The sequence below is a fragment of the Xiphias gladius genome, chromosome 19 (assembly GCF_016859285.1).
Source record: "Xiphias gladius isolate SHS-SW01 ecotype Sanya breed wild chromosome 19, ASM1685928v1, whole genome shotgun sequence".
NCBI lineage: Eukaryota > Metazoa > Chordata > Actinopteri > Istiophoriformes > Xiphiidae > Xiphias > Xiphias gladius.
In genome coordinates, this window is record NC_053418.1 from 28,043,391 (window position 1) to 28,070,533 (window position 27,143).

At 37.6% G+C, this 27,143-nt stretch overlaps 2 protein-coding genes across 2 annotated transcripts in view; both read right to left on the minus strand.

The window, feature by feature from the left end:
- Nucleotides 1-272: 272 nt before the first annotated feature.
- LOC120805024 (collagen alpha-1(II) chain-like) lies at nucleotides 273-18,664 on the minus strand. The gene is made up of 25 exons (XM_040154841.1): nucleotides 18,611-18,664; nucleotides 18,437-18,544; nucleotides 18,275-18,328; nucleotides 18,038-18,091; nucleotides 17,305-17,358; nucleotides 17,144-17,197; nucleotides 16,929-17,033; nucleotides 16,717-16,770; nucleotides 15,091-15,144; nucleotides 14,823-14,876; nucleotides 14,302-14,355; nucleotides 14,170-14,223; nucleotides 14,001-14,054; nucleotides 13,696-13,749; nucleotides 11,606-11,659; nucleotides 11,428-11,481; nucleotides 10,019-10,072; nucleotides 9,905-9,922; nucleotides 9,765-9,818; nucleotides 9,510-9,584; nucleotides 6,641-6,806; nucleotides 6,264-6,370; nucleotides 4,356-4,436; nucleotides 4,066-4,251; nucleotides 273-2,016 (listed from the first exon to the last, which is right to left on the minus strand). Exons 2-25 carry the CDS (start codon nucleotides 18,536-18,538, stop codon nucleotides 1,861-1,863), a joined length of 1,806 nt encoding a protein of 601 aa, XP_040010775.1. The 5' UTR covers nucleotides 18,539-18,544; nucleotides 18,611-18,664; the 3' UTR covers nucleotides 273-1,860.
- Nucleotides 18,665-19,653: 989 nt separating this feature from the next.
- Nucleotides 19,654-27,143, minus strand: part of si:dkey-61l1.4 (collagen alpha-1(I) chain) — a 54,038-nt gene continuing 46,548 nt past the window's right edge. The window contains exons 31-40 of the mRNA XM_040154842.1: nucleotides 25,613-25,666; nucleotides 25,298-25,351; nucleotides 25,093-25,137; nucleotides 24,941-24,985; nucleotides 22,275-22,382; nucleotides 22,078-22,131; nucleotides 21,840-21,893; nucleotides 21,593-21,646; nucleotides 20,190-20,271; nucleotides 19,654-19,708 (exon numbers count right to left, since the gene is read on the minus strand). Of these exons, the coding sequence (XP_040010776.1) occupies nucleotides 19,665-19,708; nucleotides 20,190-20,271; nucleotides 21,593-21,646; nucleotides 21,840-21,893; nucleotides 22,078-22,131; nucleotides 22,275-22,382; nucleotides 24,941-24,985; nucleotides 25,093-25,137; nucleotides 25,298-25,351; nucleotides 25,613-25,666 (594 nt within the window). The 3' untranslated portion in view covers nucleotides 19,654-19,664. The remainder of the gene's footprint in view (nucleotides 19,709-20,189; nucleotides 20,272-21,592; nucleotides 21,647-21,839; nucleotides 21,894-22,077; nucleotides 22,132-22,274; nucleotides 22,383-24,940; nucleotides 24,986-25,092; nucleotides 25,138-25,297; nucleotides 25,352-25,612; nucleotides 25,667-27,143) is intronic.

The window sequence follows — 27,143 nt, forward strand, 5'->3', positions numbered from 1 at the left end:
AGAAATCGTCTGGCTCTCAGCCAACACTGGAGGATAACCACCAGAATCAGCCCTGGAAGTATATGAGCCAGACTTTAGCCGAGGATCCAAGTGTATATTGGGCCAGACGCTTTCACCAGAAAGATTTGCTGAAAACATCTGCAGACACTAGCTGGTGAACATAGTGGAGCATTTAGCCACTAAAGAGCCACATATTTTTTCAAGGAGTTGGTGGAGACAAAATCAGAGCTAAAAAAAAAAACGTGAATTAGACTGACATTCATCTAGCGGAAACAAACACCAATCTAAATCAATCCTAAACTTGCAAAAGGCAACTGTTAGCTTCTCCATACCTTTGTGAGGCAAGAATGTTACTGTTGTGTTTTCAGCTTTTCCTGCAGCCCCCAAATGGCCAAAAAATACATTAATGTAGCTTTAACATCTCTGCTGCATCAGCAAAATGTTGAAAAACATCGAGAATGAAACAGGAAAACCTAACATCAACACAACATAAATCAGGAACCTTAAAACCAGGTAGAAACTCAGCAGGAGAAAACTCATGACAAAGATGCAGATGCACGGAGATGATTGAAGTACTAATAAATGTAGACTAAATTTAAATTCAACTAGAGTAAGTTAGAAAGTATCTACAACAGTAACATGATGTATATACAATAGTTACATTTAACTTATACTGTAGGTGATAACTAGGACAGAGTTCTTACACGCTATAAATGGGTGCGTAGGATCAAAAATTCGCTCCTGATTAGGCTGTTCCCTGATTAGACTTATATAAACATTGTAGGTATTAAAAAAAAATGTTGCCTGATGGTCTCAAGACTGAAATGTCATTAATAAAGTGAGTACTGTCATTGTGCACAGTTCAAATAAAAACAGTGAAAGGGGAAAAAACTAAAAAAAAAGCTAACATTTGCTGATACATCAGCCCAGATAACTTATTTGATAGGCTCCAAATGCAGTAGAGGGTTAATTTACTAATATTAGATGAAATTATCTTGAATGACTGTGGTTTTGTTTTGAATGAAAATCAGAACCATGATCAGCGCTCATTCAACTGGCTGAGTGATGTTAATCCAATTCTTTGTGGGATTCCAAGTAAGAAATTCCCATTCTGAATGCACAGTAAAGGCACTAGAGTTACACAGGAGGGAATCCTCCCCTGGTGATTCCAGCCACACCTGAGATCCCAGAGTTAAGGGCTCGGTCATACCTACATTTATAAAAGTGAAATTTCAGCTCAGAATAGGTTATTTTCAATGCAAAGGCCACAATCAGAGCTTCCAGAACCACCTATGTTGTCAATTGAACACCATGATCAAGTCAAAATGTACCTGAATCAAAATTAAAATTACTAAATGAATGTCAAACCCTTACATAAATAAGCAGGTTTCAAAACCAACAACACACGAGAAAAATGTAAAAATTATAGTTAATGTCAAGAAATTCAGGCTCAAAATATCCCTGGCCTAAAAAGTGGGCAAGCCAACAGTCACTCTGTGCAGAGTGACAAAGAGTGTCCCTTCAGTAAGGGAGAAAAACTAATTCTCCTGGAGGATCTTCAGCTCACTTTGTGTCTTTTGTCCTCAGTTTTTTGTTAGTGAAAGAGGTTGTCCTTGGTCATTTTGACCCAAAATTTACACTACGAACAACAAGATGGTTCAAGACGTCCAAAATAAATTGGCTGGTTAACATACTTGCAAAAAAGTTGCACAACTTTGAACTGACAAGCAATGCCAATTCAAAAATGATGTGAAGCTATAGAAGACAGTAAAAATTAGAAATAAACAGTTTGCCTGTTCAGATCTTTGTAGCGCCAGACTATCACATAGATGCAATCATGCTCAGAGGAAGGGGGCGTCCCTAGCTGAAGCATGCTGGTCCTATGGTGAAGCCAAACTCCCAGGTTACTTCTTTGTTTCCAAACAATGCAAGGTCCCTGAAAGGCAGCAGTTGGAGATTGTCACTTTCAAACTGAAAAACTGATTCCTGGCCTCCTGACTCGTGCGTCTCCGATATCTGTGGAAAAGGAAATTATTTTTAAAATACTCAACAAATCAATTTCTTTTCTGATTCTTTGTTTTTGTGTATGTTGGGTGTATCACTTTATTGAATGGATTAACATATAACTTTTTAAAGACATTCATGTTCACCAGTGGAAGAATCCTAAAGACTTTAGTGATCCCTGGTTTTCCAGTGAAATATCTCTACATCTACTAGATGGATTGGCACAAAATTTTGGACTGAAATTCATGATTCCCACAGACAACGAATCCTACTGACTTTTGTGATCCCCTGACCTTTTATCTAGTTCCATGTGGTGGTTTTTGACTGAAATGTCAGGGAAACTACTGGATGGATTGCCATCTAAGTGGGTACATACATTAATTCTCCCTTCAGAATGATTCGTATTATTTAGTGTAAATATACAGTTAGGTACATAAGTATTTGGACAGTGACAAGCCTCTGTAGCCTCTGTACACCACCACAATGGATTTGAAACAAAGCCATCAAGGTGTGATTTAAGTGTAGACGTTTATCTTTAATTCAAGGGGTTTAAAAAACATCACATTAACCGTTTCGGAATTAAAGCCATTTTTATACATTGTCTCATTTTCAGAGGCTCAAATGTAATTGGATAATTGACAATTGATCAATTTCATTGACAGGTGTGGCCTGTTCCTTCATTATTTCATTACGAATTAAGCAGATAAAAGATCTTGAGTTGATTCCAAGTGTTGTATTTGCATTTCATAGCTGTTCATGGGAACTCTCAATATGCAGCCCAAAGAGGTGTTGATGCAATTGAAGGACTCCTCTGTTTAGTGACAGTTGTTCCAGATTGACAAAAATTGGCTTCTTTTACTCCTCTTTCAAACCATCTGTCTACTCTGGACAAAATGCATACATCACTGTCCTGAAAAGAGTGTCCTTTGTCCTTAAGATGCAGGTGGACTGCTGAGTCCTGACGACAAGAGCTTCTCAAGGCAGAGAAATGGAATATTCTTCAGTGGCCAAGTCAGTCATCTGACCTCAATCCAAATGTACATGCTTTTTACTAAACTGAAGACAAAACTGAAGGCAGAAAGACCCACAAAAAAGCAGCAACCAAAGGCGGCTGCAGTAAAGGCCTGGTAAAGCATTTCAATGGTGGAATCTACCCCTTTAGGTGACGTACATAGGTTCCAGACTTCAGGCAGTTATTGACTGCAAATGATTTTCATCAAACTATTAAAAATAATCCTTATATTTATAATTATGTTGGTTTGTCCAATTACCTTTGAGCCTCTGAAAATGGGGGACTATATATACAAAATGGCTGTATGTATGTACCTATGGTTCATGCAACATTTTCAGTAAACCCCTACATTTCAATCACATCTCGATGACTTTGTTTCAAATCCATTGTGGTGGTGTACAGCGACAAGATAACTACTTATGTACTTAAATGTACAAGGTTAAGTTATCTATCCTAAGTTAGATAAAATTCTGTTCTTACATTAAGAAGAAAAAATTATTAGAATTATAAATAATGTTAATATACATTTTCTAACCATTTTCTATACTGGCTTGGCCAATACAAACAAATAAAGGCTGGTCCTTACTAAAGACTTGGTATAAAAGTAATGAATAGGGATGGGAATAATTTACTCTAATCTCTCATATGATAAATTCAGTATAATGTAACTTTCCACAGCAATAATTCCATCAGAACTACAACAGTCCATTAAATTTACCACTTCTTACAGATGTTGCAAGTTAAAAGCCTGCCAATAACTGCTGGAAATGTGCCTTTTGAGTTGCTGTGAGGCTTTCCTTTGAAACATCTAAGTGTCAGGTTTCATCAGTGGTAGCTTGCCAGAGATCAGAAAAACTGCAAAAATGGAAGTGCCTGAAAATAATTAGTGAACGAACAAAATGAGACAAAATGAGAGCAGCAGAGTGGTGGCACGAAGAGTAGGTATATAAAAAAAGGTGTGTGCGGGCTGGGATTAAAATTTCCTCACTGTCGAGTGAGAGACTGTTTTCTTGGATTCATGAACCTCAGTCTTCATCACTGTTATTTACCGCACAGTCTCGCAGTGACCCCAGGTAACTCTGCCTTTGAGTGTCAGCCAGGAATTTGACTTCCCTCCCTCTATGGCTCTGTCTGTTTCCTGGCTGGCAGGAGTATGTGATGGTCTGGGTGGAAAATCTGCTATTCAGTCGCAGAAACCTCATCTGCACCACATCTGTTCCTCCTGGATACTCAAACTGGCGGTAAGGGGTTTATGAGATGGGATTTAGAGAAAGAAAGGAAAATATAAGTTAAATCCATCTCGGAAAAAAAAAAACAACTATCAGGATCAGACACTCACCTGGAAGCCGTCTTCAACCGTGCTCAACCAGTAAAATGACATATCGGTGCCAGAATCCTTCAGCCAAGCTTTTATTGGAACCTGTGGTTGGTCATTAATGTTAACACAGAAATTTTGCCGTGTTTTACCAAATAATAAAGGTGTATTCAAAGTTGCAAATAAAGTTTACACTAACTATTAACATCAACACAAAACATTACCTCAGGTTTGAGCACACACAACTAACAATACCACTGCAAGACTGGCAGTCTCTCCACTTAATAATACATACAATACCAGTCAAAAGTTGTAAAACACCTCTAGCTTTCTGTTTTTTACTGAAATATGTGACTTTCTTTCAGCAATGGAAATCAAATATTGTTCAAAAAGATTGTCCCAACACTGAAGAAGTTCCCACGAATGCGTTGTACTTGCAGGCTGCTTTGGTTTCACCTTCTGTCCAGTTCATCCCACACCAGCTCCATGGGGTTTAGGTCTAGACACTGTGCTGGTCTTCCACCATGTGAAGCCACTGTCTAGTTCTTCTCTTCTAATATTTTGGGTCATCATCTTGCTGTAGGATGAACCCTGACCCACCAGTCTGTCTTCCTTTGTTACTTGTCTTTTTCTCATCATTCTGACAGCAGTATACAGTTCTACTTCCTGCAGTACAGTGGTGTTCTAATAATGCATCAGAGGGTGTAGTAACACAGTTTGTTCCAACACTGCCTTTGTACAGACAGAGGGTTTGTAAGGAACCAACTAAAGTTGGGGCACCTGCAGGAATTGTTTGCATTAACTTTCAGGGCTTCATTTACTTCTATTGCTGCAGGAAAGTCGTAAATTAACCAATTTCTTAATCCCTGAAAAAGGCCTATTTTCTATTAAATTTACAGTGTATATGTATTGTTAAATATTACATTGTTTTATCCTATGAGTCAGATTTGGCACAAACAAAAAAAAAACTCTGGATTTTTTAGCACAAAACAGGAAGAGGTTACCAGCTCAAATGCAGCTGTGACTTGCAACTAACTAGACCAAAAACATAGCTTTTCTTCTTTAACAAAAGTTGCTAGCTCTGCACACTTCAGTAACTCTCAAAACCCATCTGATTACTGGATGTATTGGTATGGAGCATACTAACGGTCATCTAATGGAAATAAATTCTTCATGTCATTTATTAATACTGTGTGCACGTATTGCTAAACCGAGGACCGTTTTTTTCTAGTTTGGAAATATGTGTGACAAAAAGCATTTTCATTTTTTCCTGGCATCAGTTCTCAGTCTGTGCTTCCATTTAGGTGCTATATCAATTAGTGTATTTAATTACTTGTTTGATATAGTTATAATTCCCTGCTTCATATTCTTACTGCCAGATGTAAACCCCAGAGGTCTTGCTGTAACAGTTCCCCTAAACCATGCACTCAGTGTAGCAATCTGTGCCACAGTTTATAAATTGCTAGACAGTACAGATTATTAAAACAGAGTGCACAGTTTAGCACGTGATTATTTTTTTCTATTGCATGGCCTCTGATAAGTTATGTAAATTTATAAATAATGACACATTTGGACTTTTTGGAAGGTGAATTTTTCCTCGCTTGACAGAGCCTTTATGTTTTCTCCTGCTCTAGCTGCCAGCAGTTAATATAAATCTTCTTAGCCAACTCCTGGTTAAACAAAAAACAAGAGTATTTCCCAAAATATCAGAGTATTTCTGTGAGAGAAGAATTGACAACAGTTAACAGCGACAGGGAGGCAGGATAAGCGGCAACAAAGGAAACTATTTTTAGACTTTCTCAGATGATCCCAACCTCAGTCTCATTTGTTCACTTGTTATGTATTCTGAGTCGGTATTACAGTTATGTGATATCACAGTGCATGATATTTTAAATGCTACAAGTTAGACTCTAAATAATATGTTGTTGATACCTGAGGCTGGAGTGGAGACAGGCAGGTCTTTGGTTCTGCTGTGAAGTCACAGTACACTTGAAAAGCATCAGCTGGGCTACCCTGGTTAGGATCAATGTAATACATCCCTGAAAGAAGATGTACAGTATTTTACTATTAATTTTCAAATCTGGCAACAGTACAGATAAACATCTTGTTAACATACTCCTCTGCATATTTACAATACACTTGCATGACCTGCTGACAAACATGAGGGCCATTCTGACCTACAGATCATCGTATAATCCAGAGATAAAACGTATGATTTCCAGACGAGCAACAGTTTATATTTTTCCCTTAAAAGACCATATCCTTGTAATTATTCAGAGCATCAGTGCCTGATCCTGTGTCAGTCTCACCGTTAGTGGAGGTGGGGTAAGCAAGCCACAACTCCAGACATGTAGTGGCTGGATGCTGTTTGCTGCCATCTGGTGGGTTTATGTACCAGTGTAGATGTTTCTGAAGGTTGTCCAACAGAGCCTGTACCAGGATGGAGTTGGGCTTGTCTGACATGTATATGAGCTCCTGCGATATTAATTACAAGAAAAGGGATACACAAGATAAACACTATGCATGAATGAAATTATGTAATATATTCAAGGAAGTACAACTAGCAATTTAAAAGGGAACTTTCTTGATTTACAGATCAATATTAGTTTACTTGTCATTTGGAGCACCACTTAAGAGTGCTACCTATGTAAAAGTTGAATGATGTCTCAAAAGTCCCCCAACTTTATGGAAGTGCAATACTAATCATTCCAGAAATACGTTAAAGACATCAGCATAAATGCAATAAACAAGTTCAGCACCAGAAAAAAGAATAAATTTGATATACACAGTAACATTTTAGTCACTTGTTGACCAATTTTTTAAAAATCTCTTGAATATTAAGATTTTACATGTTGAATCACCTTTTTTGGATGGATATGTGTTTGTGACCTTTTCGTTACGTTGGTCTCTCTAACCGTTAGGAGTGGTTTTAAGATAAAATAATATAAGGCTTTATTAATCCCCAGAGGGAGAAACTATCATATTACATTAGCACAAGAAACAGGCTAAGAAGTAAAAAAAAAAAAAAGGAAAAAAAAAGAAAAGACAGTGATTGAGATAAATAAAATAAGAAATGAAAGAAATTAAAGTGATGACCTTAAAAAGTCATATAATTACAATAACATAGACTGTAGAAGTGAATGTCGCAAATATTGTGATATATATCTGTGTGGAAGAAATAATAAAAACTATTTCAACCTTGTTTCTTACTAATGTAGAAAACAAGCAGCCATGGTGTGTGCACTATATATTATACAAATATAGGTATGTGTATAAATAATTCCTGTGTTTGCCAAATCCCTGGCAAACACAGGAATATTTTAGGATATTTAGAGGTAAAAAACTCCAGCAACACTTGTAGTATAAGGGCACAGCCACCCTGATGAAGGCCACAAGCCAAAACACAACAATAAAGCTGTTCTTTATACTACAAGTGTTTCTGGAGTTGGGACTTTTCCCCTCCTCCACGCACCTTGGAAGCAGTTGACGTTGTACCAGAAATAAATACTCCTCAAACACAGGAATATCTTCCATGAAAACTTTAGATTTTGACAACATAAGCATAACTAAAAATGGTGACACTATTATATAAATGCAGGTTTGACACCCTGAATTTTAAGCACAGAATTTAGAATATCTTCAGAAATAAATGCAAATTAACCATGTCCAAATTTACTGAACAACAACAAAAAATGCTTTCATATAGTGAAATAATAAATACAGTCTTAAAATGTATGTTTGACACAATTATTGGCACCCTTTTGATGAATTTAAACTAGTTCCTCAAAATAAAAACTGATAAGCCTCACCTATTCTTAATTGACAGTGCTTACATGACCTGAATTAACCAATGAATGATGGTTTTACTGCATAAATTGATAAATTGATGATTGTTTCCAGTTTTGACAGAGATCTGAGAGCATCAGAAATGTTATTATCAAACAAACATAATTCCAAAGATCTTTAAATCCCTGTTTCAACAGTTCATAATGTTATCAACAACACAGTCATAGAACTGTTAAGACGCTTCCAGGACGTGGTGCTAAGATGAAACTCAATGAGAGAAGTCTGTGAAGATTGATGCGGATTGTGGAAAAAAAACACACAAGAAATCTAAAGAGCTTCAGGCTGATCTGGAGCAATCTGGAGTGGTGGTTTCACGCTAAACCAAGTAGGGCTCCATGGACCAAGGCCAAGGAGGACACCAGTATTAAAAGTAAGGCATAAAAAGGCAAGACTAATGTTTGCAAAAACTTTCACAGATGAGCCGCAGTCCATGTTCTATGAATAGATGAAACCAAAGTAGAGCTGTTTGGGAATGTAGTTTATCACTTTGTTTATAGACAGCAAAATTAAGTCCAAAAGGAAAAGAAGACCCTACATACAGTAAAACACGGTGGGGGTTCTATCATGCTGTGGGGCTGCTTGGCTGCCTCTGGTACTGGAGGCATTGAATCTATCAAAGGAATGATGAAATCACAAGATTTTTACAATTTTAGAACATTTTAGAGCAGAATGTGTTGCCCAGTGTCAGAAAATGAGATTTGAGGTGAAGGTGTTGGGTCTTTCAGCAGCACAACGACCCAAAGCAGACATCCAGCATCACGAAAGAATGGTTGAAAAGGAAAAGATGGACTATTTGAAACTAAACTGAGTCCTGACCTGAATTCCATTGAGAACCTTTGGAGAGAGCTGAAAGCTGCCATTTCAAAAAAGGACTCCTGCAAACATAAAAGAGCTTGAACACATAGCAATGGAAGAGTGGCAGGAACTACCATCAGACAGCTGCAAGAAGCTTTCTAAATGGCTACAAGAAATATTTAGAACCTTGTTGCCAAAGATTCTGCAACCAAATATTAGTGAAGGGTCCCAATAACTGTGTCTGGGGTACATCTTGTTTTTGTATTATTTTTGCAAGTTTTGTTTTCTTATTTCCTTTTGTTCAGTAACCTTGGACATTTAATTGAAATATTCTGATTATACAAAATTGGTTAATTTGCATTTATTTGTGAAGATGTTCTAAATTCTGTACTTAAAATTCAGGGGTGCCAGTAATTTCAACCAGGACTGTAAATCTCATTTTGTGGATGCATAGTGTTAATTTCTGAGGGTATGTACAATCAACATTCAAAAGAAAACCAGGATACACAAATAACCAATCATTGAAAATGAACACACAGTCACTCTTAACTTCAGTTGAGTCAATGTGAGATTTAGGGAGGTCCCTGGTGGTCCAGGTGGGCCAGGTGGACCCTGAAAAATAGAATGAGACCAGTGCATACATGCCAATGTTTTTCAGCATGTGTGGTGTCACATTTCTCTCACAACTCTGGTCAAACTGTATTAGAAATAAATTATATACACCACTAAGCTGCATTATTTCCTTGTCCACTGCACTGCGCTGTACTGTGCACAACTTACAGATATACTCACAGGTAAACCTCTCCCCCCACTAGGGCCTGGTGGTCCAGTAAATCCTTTCAGGCCCTATTGATCACAAATAGCACCTAATTAAAAAATATATATTTTTCATCAGATTTCTCAGGAAACACTCTCAAGCAATCTTTACCCACCTTCTGTCCAAACAAACCCTAAAAACAGAAAAGCAGATGAGCAGATGTTAAGAGCGGTAAGAGAGTTCTTTCCAACATCATTGGCCAAAATATCAGTTACTGGAGATGACTTACAGGCAGCCCAGGTAGGCCTGGAGAACCTCGTCTACCTGGTAGGCCAATATTGCCCTAGGACACAGGCAATACTTTTAATACACAGTGAAGAACAGAACAGAATGATGCAGCAGACCTCATGGTTAATTGAAAGCTTTTACAGTGCATTCAAACAGGAAATGGACTTGATGATGACTTTGACTTGATGTTGAAAGACATTTGAATGTTGAGTTGTGCAGAAGCAGGTACGTTTCTACAATGTTGATTCATTCCTTGGTCAGAAAGAAAGGTTAATATTGTAGGCTGATAAATGCCAAACCATACCAGTACAGTGTATTCTTTACGTTAACCCAGACCATATTCCGTTTATAGTTTGAAGTTTTAAATAATACTTTCAAAATAGTTGTTAGTGGCCATTCATATCAATATGGTATTAAAATTAATTTGCAGAGACTTCTTAACATACATAAGAAGTCTCTATAAGTTGACCGTAATGCTATTTACATGAATCATCAGGGGGAACATCACATCTGTCATGTACAATAGATGACTGTGGTGATTAATCCTGCCAGCATGATGTTTTATGTGTGTGACACTGCATAAAGCGAAAAGATGTTCCTCCCACATACGTGAGTCCGGTGTCTATAACTATATGTTGTATGAAATGATCTTTTTTGTCATAGTTGCACTATGGTTACATGGTTACGCACTTAAAGTGCAGATTATTTCAACAAGTCTGCCTCTCTGGTGTGTTCCTGTGCTGTTAGGAAGCTCCAACATCTAAGACTTAAAAGGTGCCCTGTGGGGGTTTCTTGTAAACAAACAAAAGTTATGTTTACATTCAGTGTTACTCACAAAAGTAACACTGGATATGTGAAAGGTAATAAAAACACATTTAAAAGTCCAAAACAATATGGGATTCTTCGTAATAATTCTCACCATTCATGATTATAATGTAATGCATATAATTATGTGTAAATTGTAGTAAATGGGATGACAAGGCGTTGCAATAAACTAACATGGCTCTAAACTTTTGCTGAGGAAACACCATCATAGGACAACTGTCCTTGAGTACAGCTAAATCTTCAACTGAAAACTTATTTATCATTTTAACTACAGGAGGCTGAACACAGCAGGTTTTGTGACATAAATACAGGTAATATACCTATATTGATGGATTTCAAAACTACAGAATAAACCTACAACCCCAAAACAGCATTTAGTATGGAATTATACTGAAGCGCTGTGATCAAAATGACATAGGTGCTGAAAAATCAATAATTTTATTTGACTAATTTTACATCAATATAATGATAACTTCTTATGTATGTATAATGTATTCTGGTATGAGGAAACTTTATGTGAATTATAATGTCTGATGGGCATGTGTTTGATGTGGTGTATATGATGTGGGCACAGTGGTATTTCACCTGCTCTCCCTTTAAACCTGCTCTTCCTAGCTCCCCAGTAGTGCCTTGCATTCCCTGAAACAACAATATGATATACTGTACAGAAAAATACATAATAATACATAATAAGAGCATCAAGTAGTTATGTCTATTCTTTAAGAAAGCTTATATGGAATATTGCACTGATACATAAACTCACCTTTAACCCTTCTCGACCAGGAGGACCATGTGGTCCTATATCCCCAGATTCTCCCTTCATAGTGGGAAATACAGAGAGTATTCTCTTAAAAAAACAAATACGCCCAAGAGTTAAATTCAATTTGGCTCATTTTAGTTTCATGGGGAACTCAAGGACCACTGAAACAGCTTTGCTAGGATAATCCCACATTTCATATATTGTCAGAATCTTTACATTAACATTCACAAACCAAACAGCTTTCATAGCTGTCACATCACTCTTGAGCTGTGACAATTAATTAATTATTGTCTTGTCTTTAAAATTTTACAAAATTTTAAAATGATGTTCCCTCTACAGTTTAAACATTTATCATCTGGAGCATAAGTAGTCAGGTTACCAGAGGTACCATAAGAAGAGATGGACTCAAAGATTTACACATTTACATCTACACCTTGCATTCACATGCAATGTAGATAATGAAAAACGGGTTATCATTTGGAATCATTTTGTTGATCTAAATTAAATTTAAAATTTTGACTCATTCAGCAGCTGAACACACTCATTAAGTTCTTTCTACAATTGAAATCAAATATTGTTCAGATAGTTTGTCCCAACACTGTTGCTGAAGTTCTCACAAATGTGTTGCACTTGCAGGTTGCTTTTTGCTTTCACCTTCTGTCCAGTTAATCCCAAACCAGCTCCATGGTCTTCCATCATGTGAAGCCACTGTCTAATTCTTTTCTTCTAATGTTTTGGGTCATCATCTGGCTGTAGGATGAACCCCTGACCAACCAGTCTGTCTTCCTTTGTTACTTCTCTTTTTCTCACCATTCCGACAGCAGTATATAGTTCTACTTCCTGCAGTACAGTGGTGTTCTAATAATGCATCAGAGGGTGTAGTAATATTCATTTTGTTCCAACACCGCCTTTGTACAGACAGAGGGTTTGTAAGTCATCAACTTAAGTTGGGGCACCTGTAGGAACTGTTTGCATCAACTTTCAAGGCTTCATTTACTTCCATTTCTTCAGTAAAGCTGTAAATTAACCAATTTCTTAATCCTTGAAAAAGGCCTGTTTTCTATGAAATTCTCAAGATTTTTTAGTTTTTGGTGCCCTTAACATTTTTTTTTTACCGTGGGCTGTTTACAACTGAGCTTTTTACCATTTAAGGTTATTCACTGGACTTGAACTGTTTAAATTTCAATAAAAAGTTGAAAAATTGGGGTATTCTAAAACTTTTGACAGGTAGTGTATGCGAACATTAGGTTATCAACTGTGTTCCCTGCTGCCATCTCAATTTCAATAGCTGTGCACTCAAAGTTTCACCATTTGTCTCCCCTTCATTGGATTTGAACGAAAGTGTATGTATGTTCAGGAGATAGCACGGGATGTCACCAGTGAGTTTAATCAGGTTGCTCAAAAGCATCTTAAGTTATGAGCAAATATGTGATAGGCCACGCCCACTGGGACAAATCAATAAGGCACTTCATATTTTGGTTAATATTTGCCCCCAGAGCATGTACACCTAAATTGATGAAATTCTGTCTTCTGAGTTTTAAGGTACACATTCTTGGTATTTGTAGCATCCCTATGAGCCAAGCTCAAAATGCTTCAGCAGGCCTACTCTCAAGGAGGGCCTAAAGATATGTACCCAGATATATGATGATTGGACAAATCATTAATGAGTTATGGCCATTTCCCTGCTAAGCCCCACCCCTTTTGAAGTTTATTGGGTAATATATTGAAAGCTAAATAAGCTTTATGCATCTTTTGATAAACTTGGTCCAATCCACAGACATTTTGATAGCAATAGAACCTACGGCTTAAGAGTAGATGTCAAAAATGTGTTTTTCAAAAACAAAAAAATCCTTCATGGCAGACTTTTATGGTCCGGAGGTTTTTTTGTAGGAAACATCGAGCTGGACTTGTGTTTAAAATTTCAAGTCAATCCGACTTACAGTGTGAGGGATGTGACCTGCGTTTTTGGGCCTTAATTACAGCGCCACCATCTTGGCAATTAGGGTCATGTTTCTTCAGTGTTAGAACCCTAATAAATAAAGTACAGTAGTAAAAAGTAAATGAGTAGGTAAAATAAACAAGTAAAGACCTACCTTAAACCCTGGTCTACCTATTTCACCTTTTTCTCCATGAGGACCAGCTACACCCTTTAGGCAAAGATTGTGAAAGACAAGATGAATGTTAATAATTCTGTTTTTACTTAACAGTTTGCTTTCATCAAAATTAAGACATGGGATGACAAGCACAACATCACAAAGATACAGCACAACATTCACACTGGGGCTGTACAACCAGAATATCTGAAGAGGGGATTGTGAGGATGAAGGGGTTGGCTGATGATCAACTGGTATTAAAAATGATCTACAACACAGTAGTTCTAAAAAATCTGACAACTTACATATGTACCGTGTCTCCCTGGAGGACCAAATTGACCCAAATCTCCCATCTTCCCCTGAGGAGCAAGAGAACACTTTATGAGTTGAAAATAAAAGCATTAAAGTCAAAGCCAAAGATTTATGCAGGTAACAGCTCATACAGATCATCAGGATCAATAGCCACAAACTGACCTTTTCTCCTCGCCTTCCTCTTATGCCTCTATTTCCAGCTTTCCCTCTTTTCCCCTTAAAATGGATAATATTAGAGTTTAGAATGTGAATTCAAGTTCACATTCATGTTAGATGTGAAGTGTATCATCCTACCCTCTTCCCAGTACGTCCATCCTTCCCTGGATGTCCACTTTTGCCTTCATCTCCCTGAAATTCAATCCATTTTTTTTTTAGACTAAATAGACATAACAGCATCATAATGGAGGGCTTTTATCTGAGAGATTCTCATACTTTAAGGATAAGGATGGTGTTATTCTATATGTTTGTAATTTTCTATGAGAAAACTAAAACTAACAAATATGTTAGTCTGTCTCCCAACACTTTCTGACTTCCCTAGCCTGTCTGCGGCACTCAGCCCCAAGTCCATTGGTTCCTACTGAAGATGTAAACTTTTAAAAACAGATCACAAATATATAGTTTCGGGATTTAAAATGGTTCAGTAAGTTCCTAAAACAGCTGGACACTAGCTTTTAGCAAACATTAATCAATCAGGAGGCAATAGTGGATTTGTGTGAGACTGAATTGGTTTAGATAAGAAAAATAAACTATATAATGTCGAAAAAGTGCAAGAGTCTGTCAATATACATATATGCAGCCAGGGGGTTTGAGCTGACCTTTTGACCTTTTTGTCCTTTCCTCCCCGCCAGTCCAGGTCTACCTTTTGGTCCCTGAAGGCAATACAGTACAGATGAAGGTGGTGAATCCCATTGTAAGAATATTCAGAATATTGTACCTGCTTGTGTGACATACTGTATGTAAATGTGTGTGTGTGTGTGTGTGTGTGTGTGTGTGTGTGTGTGTGTGTGTGTGTGTGTGTGTGTGTGTGTGTGTGTGTGTGTGTGTGTGTGTGTGTGTTTGTGTGTGTATGTAGGCAGCACTGACTTGCGGTCCTGGAGGGCCAACAGGGCCCTGAATTCCCATCTCACCATCAATACCCTGGAAAATGGAAACACAACAGGGATTTTGTTAGGGCTATACAACACTGATAACGGTATTGTTTGGTCATGTTAGTGTGTTGGTGCTAGTGACCACAAACACCCCATTGCTTTAAGCCCCTTCTCTCCATTTTTGGCATATTCAGTCGACTGCTTTTCCTGCCCGATACACCAAGTGGACCTCAGTGTAAAATACAGTTTGGAGTCTGCTAAAGGCTGCCAACCTTCAAGAGGGTGGTGTCACTTTTATAGGAAATTTACATTAAACTGTATACACTGTGAAATACTATGTATTTTAAGATGTTCTGTGATTTGACAGTTGATCTGTGAAGGTGGTAGATCCCAAAAAGCAATAAAGCTTTCAAAGAAATGAGTTTTCCTTCCTAAAATTCCTTATTCCTAGAAATTGCACTCTAATAACATGCTAAGAAAGCCTGTCTACCAATAGGTTTTCAGATGCAGTTTTAAAACAGTTCAAACTGCTGACCAACCTAGTGTCTACAAGACATCTGAGCTTGAGACTTGGGTTTGAGTTTTGACTGCGGGACACACAAAACGCCCCGACAAGAAGACTTGCAACCGTATCTGAAGAGAAACAGGTAAAAATTCCACAAATGGAACCAGCTGCTTGATTATGAACAGCCTTATTTATTATTAAACTCTTAAATTCAAATCTTTACAACAAAGTGAAGCCACGACAGTGGAGATGCTCTGGCGCGGCTCTTTCCATGGTAATATCAGTCTGTCTGCAAAACCAACCAGTTGGTCCAAATGGTCTTTTATATTTCCGTCTTCTTATAGAAGCCTCTTAACAAGCCATTTACAGACACTTCCTGAGGATTGTGCTATCACATATGAATTCTTGGTGCTGAATGACAACATTTTATCAACTCAGAAGACAACTAATAGCATAAATACACCTCATACCTACACCAAAACAGATTTAGATGTAGTACCAAGAATTGATGGAAAAACAGCAGCCGCAGTAATAGCTATATTTAATCAATCTAGCACCAAGCAGAACAACATTGATGAGTCTACTGAATTTTCAGGACACACCATTTTATTTTCAGCTACCAAAGAGTTCAAAGAGGACATTTCATTTCTGCATGAAATAAGGGGTTTTTTTTTTGTTTTTTTTTACCTGGGGGCTAAATGCTACAGTCTCTATTAGTGTCCCACTGTAAAATACTGTACAGAAAAAACAAGGTTAGCTACATCACTCCTGGAAAGTATTGTCAAGGAGAATAAATCCACTCTACACTCTGGTAGAATAAATATTTGTTCCACATCAAAGTGCATGTAGCCAAAGTGTTTCACAAAATTTCCTTGATACGTCAATTTAGTTTCAAAATAAATACTCATCCTTAATAGAAAAAATATAATGCACAAGGCCTATCAGCAATTGTATCTTGAGATCACACTGGCATCATGCAGCCTTTCATTGTTTCTATTACGTAATGTTTGCAAATCATCTCTTCAGCGCCTTAATACTCGTGTTGTCTCAGTGGAGCATCGTCTGGAAGTTTCTAATTGGTTAGGATGCCCCTCTAGCTTTGAGTCCTGGTTTTACCTCTGGTCCTGGTAATCCTGGAGGTCCTTTATTTCCTGGCAGGCCATCAGGAACCTGCAAACAGTAAAGTGACCCATCACCATCTCATCTTAATAAATTAAAGAAATCAATTTGTATGACCATCACTCAGTAAAATCACTTCTGTGAGTAAAAATCTTAGGTTTTTATGAAATTATTTTTGAGAAGAAGCTGACAGAACAGTCTCCTGTCACCTCTCCTGGCACCCCCTTCTGTCCGGGTTCTCCTCTCAGCCCCTCAGGTCCAGAAAGGCCCTTTGGACCAGGATCACCTGGTGTTCCTGTGGCTCCCGCAGAACCCTGAAGCACAAAAATATCATTGATATTTTGAAACAGCGGTTGGAAAATTCAAGTAAAAATGGGACAAATCTCATTAGAAACACTTGTCATGTTGTACTTAATTGACGTACCAGTGGTCCAGGCTTCCCTATGTCACCTTTCACACCTGGGCTTCCTGCCACCCCCTGCAGTTAGACAGAGCACAGAGTGAAGGTGAGACTGCTAAACCAATGCTGGTAATAGATGGCCTCACATTACAACTATGACTATTCACAGCAGGACTGCTCTGTACCTTAGGACCTGGAGTTCCCAGCTCCCCTGTCAAACCAGCAGGACCTGTGTCTCCCTGTAGACAGATCATGTCCAGTTTATCAAAAAGTAACTTTATACAACACTCACATGTCCATACTGCATGAATGTCACTGTGATAATTCCTTCTCTCCATACTGGCCGGGAAACAATTCCATCCTAATATGACTACACTCTAAGACTTACTGTAGGGTACAAAAACCACAGTTCTGTGCAAAAATGGTATGTTAATATGAGGTTTCGGCAGTCTGAGAGACACTAATAAAGTGAATATCTTCCTAAGTTAGTCTTTTTAACATAAAATTCCCCCCGTGTGTTTCCACAGACAGTATTTCCTTACTGAAGGTGAGGGATACCCCCTAGCAACCAAATTAAGGTTTGTTGCCGGGAAAAACACGGGTAATAAACCTACACAAGACTGCCAGGACAAAGATACCCACTTGATTTGGCTAACTCAGACTGTTCACACCTCATATTTGCATCAGAAGAACACTAGAATATCTTTTTGCCCAAAACAAGGACTGGATTTTGTCCTCCATCTCTTCCAGTGAAGTCATGTTAGGAAGGGGTGGCTTCATGGCCAATTTGCAGAGGAATGTTGAGAGAGACTTTTTTAAAATCCAATCCTATCCTTTAAAACACCACATTGGTCCTAAGCGTGATTTTATTTAAATGATAGAGCTTTACGGAATACTGTATACTGTGAGATTGTCTACCTTTTGTCCTGGTAGCCCATGAGGCCCTGGAATCCCAAAAAAGCCTGGAAAACCCTGAAAAAGGATGAACATTCACAGCAGTTACCAGTTAATAGAAGTTTCGGCAACAACAAATTATATTTCATTTCAAAACTGACATACATTGCATAATGGAAACTGAAACCCATTAAAAAAATTTAAAAGTATCAGACTTAACATAATAATGAAGTTACTTTCTAAAGGCAGGAAGTAAATCACCTGTAGTCCCAGTAAGCCCGATGGTCCAACCTTCCCCATCAGGCCGTGTTGACCCTGAAAATAGAAAAACATGGTGATGAGGACAGGTACTGTACAGAAGATAAACAGATGATGGTATAGGCAAGTAGACTCATGAATTTAAATGTATTAAGGCTCATTTACCATTAAGCCTGCATAACCCTTTTCTCCTTTTGACCCTCTCAATCCTTTTGTGCCAGGGACTCCTGGTGGCCCCTCTGATCCCAAAAGGCCGTGATTTCCCATATATCCCTGTGAAAAACATGTCATGATTTACTGACTTGAGCAGTACTCTGTATATATAAAGTATTCACCCACCCTGGCGGCTGGACCTTCCAGATACAGCTGTATTTATATCACAATCTACTGAAAACCCTTGACTATGGTGATCTCAATTTAACTAATTATGTCACTTCTAAACCCAATCTGCAAGCCGCACTGGTGATAGGGCGTATCCTATTAAAGGGGATGAGTACACTGGTGCAACTTACTCTAAGTTCTGACACCCAGATTGGCATAAAAAATTGATTCATTAAGCTTACGCTTACTATTATTTTACCTCCTCTCTCTATCTCATTAGGAAAGCTCAGTGTACAAAACATTTAGGAAGTATCTTGTGATTCTTTGCTGGTGCCGTCACTTTCATCTATTACAGATCATGTCAGATGTCTCTAAACATTAATTCCTCCACCCTCCATACTGTAACACCACTGTAAAATAGTTATAGTTGTAGTTCCAACAACTCCAACAGAGTGAAACATCTTCTGATAGCGTGACATATCAGGAGTCACATTCTCTAGTAAATATTTTGTTAACTTTCAGATCAATAATATAAGATGATCAATTTCAGAGTTTTGAACCTGGAACTTTGGTATGTGGATCAAGTAGCTGCTGAAATATCATATATTCTGCTGAATTGCAAATGTAAGTATCGGAATGGACTCGGTATCAGCAGATACTCGATTGGATCAAACTTGGATCAGGATTTGGGTAAAAAAACATGATCAGGACATCCCTTACGCAAACAAGTATTTTGTATATTCCATTTGTAATTTATATAGATCACTTTGTAGAAATCTGTTTTCCCTTTTTCTGTTGATCAGTGTCCAAAAAGCCACATTAAATCTACTTTGATTCAATGTTGTAAAACAATAGATGGAAACATGGAAACTTCCAAAAGTGAATAAATACGTACTTATACTACTTACTGTATTTTATAAATGTATATAGGCTGCTCCTATCTATCTGAAGGTTGTTTGTACGTTCATAAAATCAATATACATGCCCCCATATCCCAGTAAGCAATACACCATGTGTAAAATGCTTTAGTAGCTAACGATACAATTGTGAGATGGAAATAACCTTTGCTCCTTTAGCACCTGGATCCCCAGGAACACCAGGGCCTCCAACATCTCCCTGCACAGAGAAAAAGAAAATTAGGGAAAGAACCAGCAGGACTCCTACGACAGCAGTCAGTGGCTAAATAAAATTACAGCAGCAATGATTGGTTGGTCAACATAAATTCACCATCAACTACTTTGATAGTTGAGAAATGGTCATTTTTCAAGAAAAAATGCCCAAAATGTTATAGTTCCAGGTTCTCAGATGTGAGAATTTGCTGCTTGTCTTGGTCTTACATTATAGTAAATTAAATATTTGTGGGTTTTAGCCTGTTGTTCAGACATAACAAGAAATCTGATGAAGTCACATTGGGCTGTAAGATATTATGATGAGCATTTTTCGCTGTTTACTAATTTATTTGAGTTCAAACGATTGATAAAGAAAATAATAGGCAGATACATTAATAACTATAATAATCATTAGTTGCAGCTCTACATAAAATAGTTACATAGAATGACAATACATCTAACCTCTTTACCCCTCTGGCCAGGCTCACCCTGCAGACCCTGGAAGCCCCAAGGTCCTGGCTCTCCCCTTGGTCCCTTGGGCCCTGGTTGTCCTTGGGTGCCTGGAGCTCCCTGTATCACCAGGATAGTACAGTGTTTGACAGTTGTCAGACATTGTCCTCTGTGATTGTCTAGTCTGTCTGAGTTATTTAATCTGTTGCTGAATGTATTTTATTATTTTTCAGCCTTCATAGACTCAAGCAGGATTTATACTCCCTCCGAACTGCATGTCGGATTGTCAGATAGCATTGGAACCCCTCTCTTTATCACGGCCGGCTTTATACTGTGCCTTCCTGTGAAGCCATTTGGAACAACTATAAACACATGTTTTCCGACACGGTGGGACAGCACATCTTTAGAACTAGGTCTGAGACATCATAAACCAGCACTTACGTGGCCTGTAAGTGATCACATCTCAAGTTGCTTTGTTTTGTAGTTTGAATGCCTGTTTTTCTGTTTGTTTTTGTATACAAACTCTAACATGACTACAACTGAAAAACAGCTGAGTTAATCTTAGTGGGGATTCATATTGAAAACAGCTTTACAATAAAAAATCCAGGCTGCATTGGTAGAGATATGTGGTTAAAGTTACCAGTGAGACATGAAATACAGTGCAGGAAGGCTGGTTAATTGTTGCAGTTTATTGTGTTTAAAGGTTTATCAAACTCCACAACATTACACACCGGTTTGAAATACACACACACACAAAAAATTAAGCCTGGTTCAAGTTTTTTACTGGCGACCCCGCATTGTTTTGCTGGATCTCCTTGCTGCATCAATGCACTGGCTCCATTCAAATGAATGAGAGGCCTACATGTTTTCATGTAGGGCTTTTTTCAGTCTGAATACGGCCTTAAGCCAGTGCTGAAGCCAGTACTTTTCGGTTGAAAATGGCGATAGCCAATACAGGGGTTAGTATGTCCTCAGTTAAACTTAATCACACAACAGTACAGACAACAGTAACTGAACAATAGCTGGTATAGAGATATTTGCTGATTCTTAATGTGTGCCTATTTTAAGAATGTATTTATTTATTGAGATAAATGCGTTCCTTAACTTAATTTTAACTTCTTAAATTCTGATTTTTTAAATATTAAACTTCTGCTATTCAGCAACAGTTGCGTCTCTCTGACAGTTGTGCTGTGGCTGTAGGGCTAGGAAACCACATTTGACCCCCACCCAACACAATGATGAAAGTACAGCTGATTTCAAAACACAGACCATTTTCCAACTCTAGTGTGGTGACAGGTGCAACACAAAAGAGACTTTCAACTCCAGAGGGCAGGAAAACACTGTCAGTCTTTTATTAAGTTAATTTTTAATAGAACATTATTATCATTAATACATAAAAATAAAATGTATGTGTGTTTTATTAAGTAATAATGCCACAGACCTGATCACCTTTTGTTCCAGTAATCCCTTCTTCACCAATTTGCCCTGGAGGACCCTAACATGACAAGCACAATCATATTTATCAATAATAATAATGTATAGCAAGGTTCTTCAATACTATATACTGTACATTGCATTTCTGAATTATTAAAGATTATGGAGGTGAAAAACCATGCAACATTTTGGAATGAGTATATAACATTATATGGTAGTCTGATTGGTACAGTGTGATCAGTGAGCTAACTGACCTGCTGCCCGTCCCGACCTGGAGCACTAATATCACCAGCAGGACCCATTGCTCCCTAAAAACAATAAACAACATTGCAGCCTTAATATTACTTATATTGCTTGAATAATTCTCTCTAGGCTTGGACTCATTTCAGTTTTTAAAGGCTGATAATAGTATTTCTGCAACTTACTGTTACCCAGTATTTTACAACAATAATCAATGTCTTCAAGCTTGAAAATGACACTACAATCAGTCACCTGCTGTCCCTTCTCTCCAGCCTGACCCATCAGTCCAATAATTCCTGGTTTTCCCTGATAAAAAAAAAAAACTGTGATCTCGCACTAATATACACTGCATGATAATATGATATGATATGACAGTATGAGTATAGGGCAGCATTAAAAAGTTTTATATCAATATGTAATGGAGAGAAAGATGAAAAGTACCCACTCACTGGAAACCCTCTAGGTCCGGCCAACCCTTGTGGCCCTGGTTGCCCCTGGCTCCCTGGAGGACCAAGGCTCCCCATGCTGCCCTCTGGTCCTGGCTGGCCTGGAGGGCCCTGAAACCATTTGGAATGAAAATAAAATAACTTACCTGGAGTTGATAATAAGAAGTGAGGTTTAATCAGTTAGGAAAAAAAAATCTCAGAATGCACTGACATACTGTATTCACTAACAGATGTTGAATGCATTTCTTTTGGTTTAAGTGAGGGAATTTACTTTTTTGGTGCACCCGCTTTCCCTTAACCTTTATTTCTTCTACCAGCCATCTTCCTCTACCTTAGTGTATGATTCCCTACCAAAGAAGTGGAATGAAGTATACCACAAAGATACCATTTGTATCTAAATATATTTTTCTTTAATTCCCTAAAAATATCTGTACTCATCTCTGTATTCCAATATACCAGAAGTGTACACCTTCTTCACCAGAATTTGTTGGAAAACTTCTAAAATGCCTCTTTTCTGAGTTTAATTTTAATGGTCCAGGTGTAAATGAATGGAGGAAATAGAACAAAAGTGAAAGTTGTTGCCAGTGGAAAAACCAACAGGTGCATGAATTTAAAAAGATTTGATTCATCACACCGAAAATTTGATTGTTTAGAGAATTAGCAACTCTAAAACATACAAGAATTTCCATGAAATCCTGCACTGTACACCAAATCTGGTGAAGACTGTTGTAAATTTAAGGAAGAGGAATCTCGCTAAATGTTTGAATATAGAAAGTTGATTGTTTTTTTATCGATAGCTACGTTTTGTGGAATCTGTATCATGGGAAGTTACATGCTGCTTTTGCTACTAGCAGCTCATGTTCATAATGTACAAATAACAATCACCTGAAATACCTTTGAATCTGAAGAAAAAGTTTGAATCAGATGATTATGAGACAAGATCTTGACTTACAAGGAACATCTCTTTATATGATGTCTAAATGGACGTCTGTGCTCAATGGACAGTGGAGATCCTGACACCACTGTGAAAAGTGAATTCCCCTGACTATAGCAGTGTGCGTATGTGTTTCAATTTGACTGAGATATGACTTTGAGAAGAAGTGGTTGGATGTTGGTGGCAAATAGTGTCAATTGGGCAATAGAAAAAAAACACATTACTGTAAAAACTTTGATGCTGTTTATATCTGTTCACAGTGCACTACCTGTTTATATGTGAATTATGTACTTGTATTTGGTTATATCCCTAGAATTAATTTCTTTTCTTTCTCAAACCTAGCCTTATGATTATAGCTAGTGAACTAGCTATAATCATAAAGCTATTTAGGGCCTTTTTACCATGGTTGTCACACCTCTAACTCAAAACATCATTGTGATTACATTGTGTGTACCGTTAAATGCAGAAACTATCATCACTTGCTCTTTAATTTCTTCCAGTATAATTGTTGAATGTCGGCACAAAATAGTGGGTCGAGAAGAAGCTCTTGCTTTTTTGTTCAGAGATATTTAAACTCATTATTTGCTGAAACCTTAAATTTTGTCATTCCAAATAAAGTAAGGCAAAACGTTTGATATAAAGGTTTAAAGGGCTGATTGACCCTGATTACTAACAAACATTGTCTCCCTTACCTCTAGCAGTATCCATGGCCATGCAGATGGTTTTGGTTTTGTTTGTCCAGGTTTTAGGGACTATTTCTTCGCAAGAAGACAGTTCTGATTAAAACTGTTTACAGTGACTTCTGTGGATTGTCCATGGTAACAGGGATTTTATTTTTTTACTTGCTATTAACTCTTTAAATGTAATTTTCTGTATTGATGTCTGCACAATAAAGAAAATTACATTCCCCTCCACTGTATTATGGTAATGGTATTATGGTAAAATCTCATAGGAATATATAAGTCTCAACTTTCTGTAACCTGGACAAATATAACCAAATTATCAGCATGGCTACGACATGACGTAAATGAGAGAATATTGAAAATATGTTTTTAATTTGAGTAAATGACTTTCATATTACAGAAAAACAGCTAGCTTTTATTTGTTTGTTGGAGTGAATGGATTGTAATTGACAGAGGCTGGGCTCTGTGAAATTTGTTAGCTTTTTTTGTTGGAAAATCACAGGGCTCACTTAGTTAGAAATGTCCACACCTTATTTTTTTACTCCTGATGCTTTATTTTGCCTCTGCTGACATAGAGTCTAATACAAAATACAGTTTTAATGTGTCTTCTTTTATTTATCCATACATACCGGTATTACAGCTACAGAATGAACAGGCTACAATAAATCTATCTTAATATGAAAAAAGCACTTTAAGTTTTATTTTATTTGACAACAGAATATCTCTGCTTGAAGAAAGCTAGGAGAGGATGTCTTTATGTGTATGCACCCAAGGGTCCACTGTCATATAATCGATCCCAGGCAACTGGGCATGAGAGTTCTACTTTTTCAAGAATGATTCTTTATTTTTAATTTTTCTGAAACTAGTAACAACATCTGAAAGCATGCAGATGCACTAGGAAGAGATAATGTCACAGTCGTAAATGTCGTTAATTTTTGAAACAAATTGATTTACAGTAGAGAGAAGTTAAATTACCTGACCATGCTGCCAGACTTGTTATGATGGATAAACTGAGCCTGAAACAACACTATGTTTCTGTAAGACCTACTCACTGGCAGTCCCTGAACACCTTTGGGCCCAAACTCTCCGTTGTAGCTCTTAAGGGAAGAGATTACAAAAAACCGTTAGGTTACCTGTTTGCTTTATGGTGGTTAATGATGTCTGATCAATGTGTTTTTAGGATCTAGAATAGTCATGTTCTCACCTGTGGTCCCAAAGGCCCTCTCGCACCAGGATAGCCCTGCAGACCCTGAGAAGGCAATGTTTCAATACAGGCTATAGCCATGATTAACCAATATGTAGGTACCATAACAAAGTATATTCAGTGGAAAGTGAAAATGGGCATGCATATGTATGTGTGTGGACATTGAGTAGATCCAAATGCATCAAATTTCATTAAAAACACTCACTGGAGGTCCAGTTTTTCCTAGGTTGCCAGGAGGGCCTCTGACACCAGCATCTCCCTGTACAACAGTTAAGAGAAGTCACTGAAATTACATGTCAGAATGACAAAACCACACCTTTGTTTGGTTTTGTCATTCTGAGCTTAATTTGCAAAGTAATCCATACTATATATGTGATGTTTATTGTTTCTGTACCAAATGCTGTAAATAAAGTCTTACTATGTTGGTTGTTCAATGTGGAAAAAATGGAAAACACTACTGTTTGCACTGATTATGAATCAGATTTTATGCTGTAACATTGTATCAGAAGCCATGCCTTACCCTTTGTCCCATGTGTCCTGGCCTCCCACTCAAACCGACTGCTCCAGGGTAACCCTATGGGAAGATGAGATTTTACGTTTACATTCATATGTAATTTTATACCAGTAACTAATGTGGTTCGGCACCACACTATAAAATTAAAAAATTCCTAATATTTTCTTTCATTTGATTAATAGAGTACTGCACCAATTTAGCATTGCACTCCAATAACGTTGTCGGACTCAAAATGGACAGTTTCCCAATACCATACTCCATACTGATTCCAAGCAGATTTTTAGTAATGTATTCATACTGGAAAGAGGACACAATAAAGTTTAGTCAAATCAGATGGTATACATATGAAATACAACTGATTTTTCAGTGTGTTTTTGATGCAAACTATTATCCTACAAAGCAGTGTGCAAAGGAAATGGGGGAAGTGCTCAAAGCTGTAAAAACATTTAAATAAATTGTGGGCGGTGGCAAAACAGCTCAAAAGAATTAATGAAAAAGAAAAAATAAGAATTAAATGTTAGTAAAAACATTTTGACCTCTCTTTGTCGGCTTTGGCTTTCTGGTTGTACCCAGAATAAGATCCGGAGTTGGTGAAAGTGCATTTAGGTAGCCTCCCTCTGGAACACTCTGCATTGTATCTACATTTAAAGCTAAGCTCAAAGCCTGTTTTCCCAAGCCTCTTAACAGTGTGTGCATCTGTTTTTGGTTTAACCTACAAGGATGAGTAACTGCATCTCTGTGGTAGCTATATCAGTATTGATGTCTATAGCTTGTCTTTCAATTGTATGACCTTCCTTGAGCATGTACAATATATATATGTACATGAATATGTTTGTATATGTGTGTGAGTGTATATTTGTATATGTGTCTGTATTACTGCATTGCATATGCTTTAAGTTTCTCTTTTTAAATGTAAAGCACATTTCCTTTCCTTGTAATGAAATGTGCTATATAGATAAAGCTTTCTTGCATTGCTTTTGCGGAGTTTAACTGGCAGTAGCTTGCAGTTTGACTGATATCACATGTATTGTTTTTTAATTTCCTGTTTTTATAGGATGTTGAAGTATGTTGACATTTTGTATACTAACTGCTCAAACAGTATACTATGATGTTAGTGTGAAGGAATTTTCTTCCATTAAGTCTACTCTCTTTTAGTTAGTCTGTATTCAGTAAGTATCTACGCACAGATGTTCTCCACAGGTCACAGAGGCCTCTTACTTTTAAAGTGTCCGCTACACTCTCAGTGCAGCGGGCCTGCAGGTCAGTGCAGTTTGACGCATTGTGGTTTTGAATTTTATACAGCTTACATAACTTAAACTTGTTAAGTTAAATGTTGATATCAGTGGTTTGTTGGTAAATTTGGGAGAACAAACTGTTGTGTGTGTTTTGATAACCCCCACAGCACTACTAAAGAGGGTAGTTTTCTGCGGGGAAACTTCTGGTTGCACATGACACAGATAAGACCCATGAGAACACATCCTGAGGTGGCTGAAAGACTTTTACTTTGTCGTAATCAAGATCAGTGGTGAGTCTGTGG